The sequence below is a fragment of the Periplaneta americana genome, chromosome 3, assembly GCF_040183065.1.
Source record: "Periplaneta americana isolate PAMFEO1 chromosome 3, P.americana_PAMFEO1_priV1, whole genome shotgun sequence".
NCBI classification, from domain to species: domain Eukaryota; kingdom Metazoa; phylum Arthropoda; class Insecta; order Blattodea; family Blattidae; genus Periplaneta; species Periplaneta americana.
The window spans coordinates 80,952,929-80,961,641 of NC_091119.1; the positions used below are offsets into that span (position 1 = coordinate 80,952,929).

The following is an 8,713-nucleotide window of genomic DNA, read 5'->3' on the forward strand; positions in this document are numbered from 1 at the left end:
TCATTTTACAATTAGCATTTGCGGGAATGTAGAAAAAATAAAGCATAAGCTATAAAAAAATATACTCCTTAAAAAAATTAAGTGATCCACTTTTTTTTGCTGCCAGTGTACTATAACGCATACTTCTCTTAGAGAGAAATGAGCTTTTTATTTTTATATTTGTCATTATTTCAGAGTAAGTTTAATTTTGCATTGCTGCTTAATGTCATCCTTCGTTGCATTTCCAGATGTATCTTTGGATGCAAATTTAGCTTTCTCAAGTTAACACTTTATGTATTTTTAGCAGCATGGATTATGTAATCCAACATATAAATTACTTTACTCTCGTACAGTATTTTGTGATTCAGGAAGATGCATGCAATGGGAAGTTTGTTGTAAAGATGATTTTATAATTATGCTCACAAAAATGGATTGTAAGAGAGAAACTTTTGTATACAAGGTCCAGAAAGAAAAGGACTCTACTTTCCTGCAGATATTCACGAAGTTTTACCACCAATTAGGGATCAAATATAGCAAAAAGTGTAAATAAAAAAATAGGGGCCGACTTACAGTAAAGTCATTACAGATTATTGAAAATTTGAAATTAGAGGCAAAATTTAATAATGCCACTACAGGAAACACAAAAAATAGGTACAGTTTACACTCTTGTAACTGCTTACTTGTTATAAACTTCATTTTGCTTATCAACTCTTAGTTTTGCAAGAAATTTTCAAACATGTCTCCTATGTCCACACACTTGAATCACATTAACTTATCAGGGCTGTTCCTGATAATTGCTACGGCATCCATAATGCGCACAATTAATTCTCTACTTGCATTTACCTTAATATGGTACACAAGATCCTTCATCCACTTCTATAAGCAGTAATCAAGGGGTGTCAAATATTGGGATCTGGCTAACATTTGCGAGCTCTATTCAAACCAACACGTTTAGAAAACCAATGATTATTCCTGAATTGTATGAGATAGGAAAAAATTTTATTAGGAAAATATGTTCCAAACCATTGCTCCATTGGTGGCGGTAAAACTTCGTGAATTACTTTATATAGGGCATTATGTCTTTACCTTCTTGTGCAAAAGCATGTGTATGCACACTTTTGTAATGAGTGGATACAGAACTTTGTGTATGACCCCAATAGAAATTAGAATAAATAGGATGTTAATTACTGAGATAATAAAGGTAGGAATATATAATAATTATTTGCATTTATTCTAGTTTATCCTTCTAATATTATCTAACAGTTTGATCTGATTCTTTGAACGATATTGTGTATATAAGATTTTTTTCTGTTTGCATGCTTTACACACATCGTTTTATGGATTATTATTTCACGTTTCAGATCTTGTTTGATGGGTGTTGTGAACACTAGTTATTTTGATAACCTTTGCTGAGATCAGCCTTCTAATTACTAACTTTTTTACTTGTGCAAGTGAACTAGACAATTGGATTTCTGCTTCATTATAGTTCTGTATACTTTATGCATGTGAGCGTGTAGAATGAGGTGTGTGCACATGCATATGTGCATGCATGCGTCACCCACATTGTAATATGTAACATTATAATACAACTGTCAGAAACATGTAAATTGATTTGTTTGTTGATATAGATCATCTGACAGCACTGCCTGCAGCAGTGGTGGAAATCATCGCAAGTCAAATTCACTAGATGCTGGCAGTAGTGGAGATGGAAGAAAAGCAAATAAACCTCTTGTTCCTCCTGTTAGAGAGAGGTGAGACATTAACATTTTGTTAATTCATTCTAATTCACTTTAAAAATGATTATGATATGACGACAGAGAAAATGAAGGTTGTATACAAATGTTTTGAGTTACTACATAGATCTATTTGAACAAAATAGTGAGCATACAAAATAAAAATTATTGTTTTGTTTAAATTTCGAAACGTAATATGCCTTCTGTGTTTTATAATGCATTACTAAAAGTATTGATAGATGATTGGGCAACTTCTCTGATAGAATCTAATTGATCAGTATACCATATTGGCTCCAATTTAGTACGATTCTTTTTATAAAAAACAGCCATCCATGTGAAAACTGTACTTATATTATAATCGCATGCAATCTAGTCCTTTTCAGTCATAAATGAAGTTTACTTTGTAGCATATGCTGACTATACTAGCTGCACAGATAATACTTAAAGAATTTATTAACTACCTTAAGGCAGTCAGCCACCAGCTACCTGGTTATCCAGCCTTTCCTTGTATTCTAATTATGAGGAGCAGTCAGAATGTAATGCCTCCTATTTTTTTTTCTCTCTTTTAATTTACAAGAAAATTAAATCTCCGTTTTTTTTCCACAATTTTTCCCCAGCTTGAAACAAGAGCATGTATTCCAGTACAGTAAAAATCACGGTTCTTCTTCCTCAGCCATTGGCACACAGAATTTTTTAGGAGCGCCTCATCTTCAAAGTGTTGCCCATGATGAGCTTCCTTTAGTGGACTGGACAGATGGAAGTCTGATGGTGTTAAGTCATGGCTGTATGGTGGATAAGGCAAAATTTCCCAACCAGTTTTCGTAATCTCGCCAGTGGTGTATTGATTGGTGTGTGGTCTTGCATTGTCGTGCAAAAGAAGAATATCCGCTGTAGTTTTTGATGGGCAAACTCACCAAAGACATGCTTTAAGCTTTTTGAGGGTTTCGACATATTGGATAGAATTTATTGTGCGCCCTTGCTCCAAAAAAAGTCAACCAGAATCACACCCTCTACATCCCAAAGACTGTCGCCTTAACTTTTCTGCAGATAACACAGTTTTGAATTTTTTCTTGTGTGATGATAATCCATCGACTGCGTCTTGGACTCAGGTTAAAAAAAATGAACCCAAATCTCATCTCCAATCACAATTTTCACCAAGAACTCCTCTGCCTCCATTGAAGCACTGCAACAGATCGGAGCCTATTGTTTTCCATGCCTCTTTATTTTGGTCGGTCAACATTTTTGGTACCCAACGTGCACAAACTTTAGAGTAGCCTAGATTATCAATAATGGGCATCACACTGTCTTCACCATTGGAGAGTATGCAACATAATTGAATTGTTCTTACTTGGCGGTCATCATGAACAATCTTATTGACTCACTGTATGTTGCAAGGAGTCGCTGCAGTCGCTGGCCAGCCTCTTTGCGTTTCATGAGTCAACGATGTTTCCCCTTTAGCTTCTGTACAGCGACGAACTCATTGTCTAACAGTGCTGACATCCACTGTTGCATCTCCATAAACCTTCTTCGGCCTTCTGTGAATGTGAAAGGGCGTTTCATCTTCCACATTCAGGAATTCTATCACAGCACGCTGTCTTGTATGTACGTTGATGTCAGCCATTTTCTAAACTGAAACAGTGCTACCATCTGTTGACTTGGGAAGCAGTTATTACAGTAGACTGTAGAAGGTTTGAGGAATTGCGCCAAATTCAAGTTTTTCATATTACCACCTTATTTAAAGAAAAAAAAAATAGGTATTACTTTCTGACCAACCCTCCTATAACACTAGAAGGTATTTGTTCAGTGCTCTTTAGGAAGAATATAACACAGAGTATAATGACTGGCTGTGTAAAGGGTACCATGCTCAGACTCCAGCGAGATAATTGGAAAAACAAGTGTGTAACTGCTGCCCTAGTGGATAATTACATCATGAATAAGATTAGCAGTGAGTCATTAGTGAAATGTTGCAAAAAGTGCTGGTTTCTAAGAACATGGATGGTAGTGAGGTTGGCATTTTGTGGGAGGTTACCAGTCTAAAGTAGAATCCAGTTCCAATTCAGAAGTGTAAGTTCTTTCATTCTATACTTGCAAAGTGTAGGTCTGTTAGATTGAGATACTTTTATCTTTCTGTATAAGATATCTTGAGATTGTACTAGATTTGGGCCATTATGGAGTTTTTTTTTAGTATGCCCCAACGAGTATAACTCATATGTAGGGGCTATAAAAGAACACATACATAATACAGTGTAATTTAAAAAGTCATGAAACTACAGTCTGTGGAAGCAAACAATATCCAAGAATTTATTAAAGAAAGAAAGCAAAATAAGAACATATAGTAAGATAACATAAAATTTTGGGCAGAAAGAAGAAAAAGTTTGAAACTATGAAATAAATAAATCAACTGAGAATTGAAATAAATAATCTTCCCAAAAACGTATTTTTAAACAATTCTTAAAACACCAGCAATTTGGTAAAATTCTATATTCTAAAGGAAGTTCGTTAAAAGTTATTACAAAATGCTTCATTCCTTTCATTCCATAAGTTACTGAGCTATGCTGAGAAAAAAATATTTTTTCTTTTTGTCTTGTTAAATGAGTATGTATATCTTTATTAAACTGAAATATATTAGTATTAGTATATATTAGTTTGTTTAGTTGATTCTGAATTAAAACAGAAAATCAATATCCCGAATTTAAAAGAAAACTTACAAATTAAACCAAACCCTTTAACTCTGTTAAATATAGAATATAATCTAAATTTAACAGAAGAAATACTGAAATCAGAAGTAAGCACTGAAATAATGAAACAGTTGTCTTTAGAGACAATTAATATTAGGTACCCTCCACAAAACTGGCTTCATTTATACACCGACAGATCCTTGATCTCCAGAGAACAAGGTGCCGGTGCAGGTGTTACGTGCTGTCTCTTCTCACTTTATAGATCTCTTGGATATGGAACAACAAGTTTTGATGGAGAAATCGTTGCAATAAGTGAAAGTCTCAGGAATCTTCTATTTCACATCAATAAATTTAAGAATGCAGTTATATTGTCAGACTCCAAAGCAGCTATTCTATCAATAGTCTCTAAACACACACCTTCATCTCAAACAGCAGAAATAACTAAAATGCTCTCTCAATTAATATCACTCAATAAAAGATTTGTATTCCAATGGATACCATCCCATTGTGGAATCCTGGGAAATGAGAATGCGGATGCTTTAGCAAAGAAGGGCAGCACTGCTACTTACAGACCTGTTACTAAATTTACATATTACTCTGTGAAAAGATTTATTAAATCTACATACTTAGACTTCAACAAACAAAATTTGATAACACAATCCCAAGGGAAAAAAATGGAACTCTCTGCATCATAATCCACAGTTAATTCCCGATTTACCACGAAAATCGTCTGTAGCTGAATTTAGATTGGCAACAGGCCATGATTGTTTGGCCAAACACCTGCATAGAATTGGAATATATCAGTCCCCTAACTGCCCATTGTGCAACTCAAACCAAGAAATGGATTCGGAACACCTCAAAATCTGTGCTTCAGTGGCTGACCATGATAATATTTTTGAAAAATATTGGAGTGCAAGAGGTCAAATGACTTTATTGTCAAACGCCTGACATTAGAAAACAACAACAACATATTAGTTTGTATTAAATTCTTAATAACTTTGTACATGAAAATAGCAGCACCTAATTTGATAAATGATTCAACTGGTAGAACAAAAGAAAATTGATATAGCTATTTAACTGGAGTCAAATAATGAAAATCCAATCAATTTCTTAAAGCTCTATTTGAATAATTTGTGAAGGTCTCAAACCAGTTTTCTTATTATGTCCCCAAATAAATGACATATACATCAAATGAGAATGAATAAAAGCATAATATACATTCAAGAGACAAGATATAGGCAAAGATCTTTTAAGCCTTTTCAGAATACCAGACATTGGAGCGGTTTTGTTACAGACAGCCAAAATATTCTTATCCCATATTAAATGTTCATCAACAATCAAACCTAAAAATTTAATTGATGCAGCTTTTTGTATTACAAAATCATTAAACTTTAATTCTTTCGGAATAATATAATAAAAAGAATGTTTAGTGAAAATGGTATACACAGTTTTTTTTCAAATTCAAAGAAAGCCTATTTGTGCTTAACCAATTTTCAAGAGTAATAATGTCTGCCTCAAACTTTTCAAACAGTTCTTCAATGGAGTCAGTAATATAAAATGCACTAGTGTCATTTGCAAAAAGAGTGGCAGTTCCATGTAAAAGAAGAAATTTTATGTCATTGTTCTTTTAAAGGGAGTGGGTAGTAATGCATGTGCGATTGAAGAATTTCAGTACAAATATTTAGTTCAATATTTCTAGGCTTTGTGTTAAGAGTGGAATAAAGTTTCCTTGCTTATACAACTAATTACTATTTTATCCAAGTGCAAAAGAAGGCCCTATTTCATAATCTGTTTCTCCACTTTTGCTAAATGTGCCTCATTCTTCAGATAACTTATGCATTAGTTTCTACATTCTTCACTCATTTACCTTGTATTTTTTTTAAGTTATCAAGGAATGTATATTGTAAATTCTAAAGCAAAAGTTAAATATTTCAGAAAAAGATATTCAACTTCGATTAACAATTTTTGCTATTTTCTTCAATGCATATATATTTTTTTCCTCATCTTATGTGAGTGATATTCATAAACCCGTATATCTACTTTGTAGAGCACAGGGTGCAGAAAATATAGTAAAAATTGTATGTAAATATTCAGTAGTTTCGGAGAAAAATGCACTTAAGTTTGAAAAATATTAACTTACGGAAAAGTGCATTTAAAAATAAAAAGGATATATGAATTACATGTGATTTTACGTGTAATAGATCGACTTTTGATAAGATCTTTTGTATTCAACAGATATTAGAGAAAAATGGAAGTATAAGGGCACAGCACATCAGTTATTCGTAGATTTCAAAAAACCAAATGACTCGGTTAAGAGAGAAGTTTTATATAATATTCTTATTGAATTTGTTATTCCCAAGAAACTAATGTAGTTTGATTAATTAAAATTGTCTTGGTGAAACATACAGCAGAGTCCGTATAGGTCAATTTTTGTCTGAAGATTTTTCAGTTCACTGCAGGCTAAGACAAGGAGATGCACTATTAACTTTACTTTTTAACTTCGTTCTAGAATATGCCATTAGGAAAGTCCACAATAACAGAGCGGGTTTGGAATTGCTTGTTTATATGCATGACGTGAATATTTTAGGAGAAAATTCACAAACGATTTGGGGAAAAACAAGAATTTTACTTGAAATCAGTAATGGGAGAGGTTTGGAAGTAAACCCGAGAAAACGAAGTATATGATTATGTCTCGTGATCAGAGCATAGTACGAAATGAAAATATAAAAATTGAAAATTTATCCTTTGAAAAGGTACAAAATTTAAGTACCTTGGAGCAACAGTAACAAATATAAATGACACTCGAGAGGCAATTAAACACAGAATAAATATAGGAAATGCCTGTTATTCATTTGAGAAGCTTTTGTCATCCAGTCTGCTCTCGAGAAAGCTGACAGAATTTATAAAACAGTTACCGGTTGTGAAACTTGGACTTTCACTTTGAGAGTGGAAAAGAGGATAAGGGTGTTTGAGAATAAAGTGCTTAGGAAATTATTTGAAGCTAAGAGGGATGAAGTTACAGGAGAATGGAGAAAGTTACACAACACAGAACTGCACGCATTATATTCTTCACCTGACATAATTATGAACATTAAATTCAGACATTTGAGATGGGCAGGGCATGTAGCACATATGGGTGAATCTAGAAATTCATATAGAGTGTTAGTTGAAAGACCTAATGGAAAAAGACCTTTGGGGAGGCCGAGACGTAGATGGGAAGATAATATTAAAATAAATTTGAGGGAGGTGGGATATGGTAGTAGGACTGGATTAATCTTGCTCAGGATGGGGACAGATGGCGGCCTTGTGTGAAGGAGACAAAGAACCTCTGGGTTCTTTAAAAGCCATTTGTAAGTAAGTGCTGCCAAATTTAAAGAGGCCATTTTTAGGGCTTATCTGCAGAGATACCCCACAAAAGCGCAAGTTTTGTACTTATTTTTAACACAAAATAAAAAAATCGGATTTTTACCCCTAATCACTACCCATTCTCCTTAACCGACTTAATCTTCTTTTCGTTTAAATGTTCAGTGAACATAAGAAGTCAGGTTGAAGCAATAAAAGTATGTTACATTTTCTTAATTTAATCATATGCATTGTTGTTGCCAACATGCACTTGAGACATAGTAGCTTTCTTTATGTGAATTTTACAGTTATTCATCAATATATTTTTAGATAGTGACAGATACAGACCTCATATTTAACCAAATATCACAGAATGAAGTGTTGTTGTTTAGTCAACTGTCCGAAAACAGGTTTGAACCTCGTAAGTAACACCAATAAGGCATCACTCATGAGGTAACTAGACCAGGAGATAATGAGGCTGGGGTGACCAGTTCCTTTCCCCTTCCAATGCATACATCGCCGATTAGCTACATATTCCACTAATCAGACTTCAGATGCATTAGACCTGGAGATGATGAATTATTTTCAGACTGTTCATTATTCAAACTACTACTGCTTTTAAGATATTGGATCATTGTGAATTTTTATTTTTTTAGTAATCATTGATTTTGAAGAAAATCTTAGTGTTTTCTTCCATTACCATGTTAACTTAACATTTGATGTTACGCTTGTGGTATGCTCTTCCTGTAAATGTTCGGAAGGATGGCAGTCTTAATTGTGTGTAGAATACAACTTTTCTGAATTCTTCTTGTCATGAAGTAGACGTATGCTTAATAGGTTTATTTGTAATACGAGTAATTTAAGGACACTCAGAACATTTGTAGACATAATTTTATTTTGTGATTAAAACACCAGAGACAGCTTTTAAGTAATTATTGAGAATACAGACATAGAAATAATATGCACAAAGTTGAAATGTGA

General features: G+C 33.5%; 1 protein-coding gene across 4 annotated transcripts in view; it reads left to right on the forward strand.

The window, feature by feature from the left end:
• POSH (Plenty of SH3s) overlaps positions 1 to 8,713 on the forward strand; it is a 210,185-nt gene that overhangs the window by 174,769 nt on the left and 26,703 nt on the right. For all 4 annotated transcript variants that reach the window (XM_069820864.1, XM_069820865.1, XM_069820867.1 and 1 more), the window contains one exon: positions 1,608 to 1,730. In XM_069820864.1, coding sequence (XP_069676965.1) covers positions 1,608 to 1,730 — 123 coding nt within the window. Of the gene's footprint in view, positions 1 to 1,607; positions 1,731 to 8,713 lie in introns of those variants that run through there.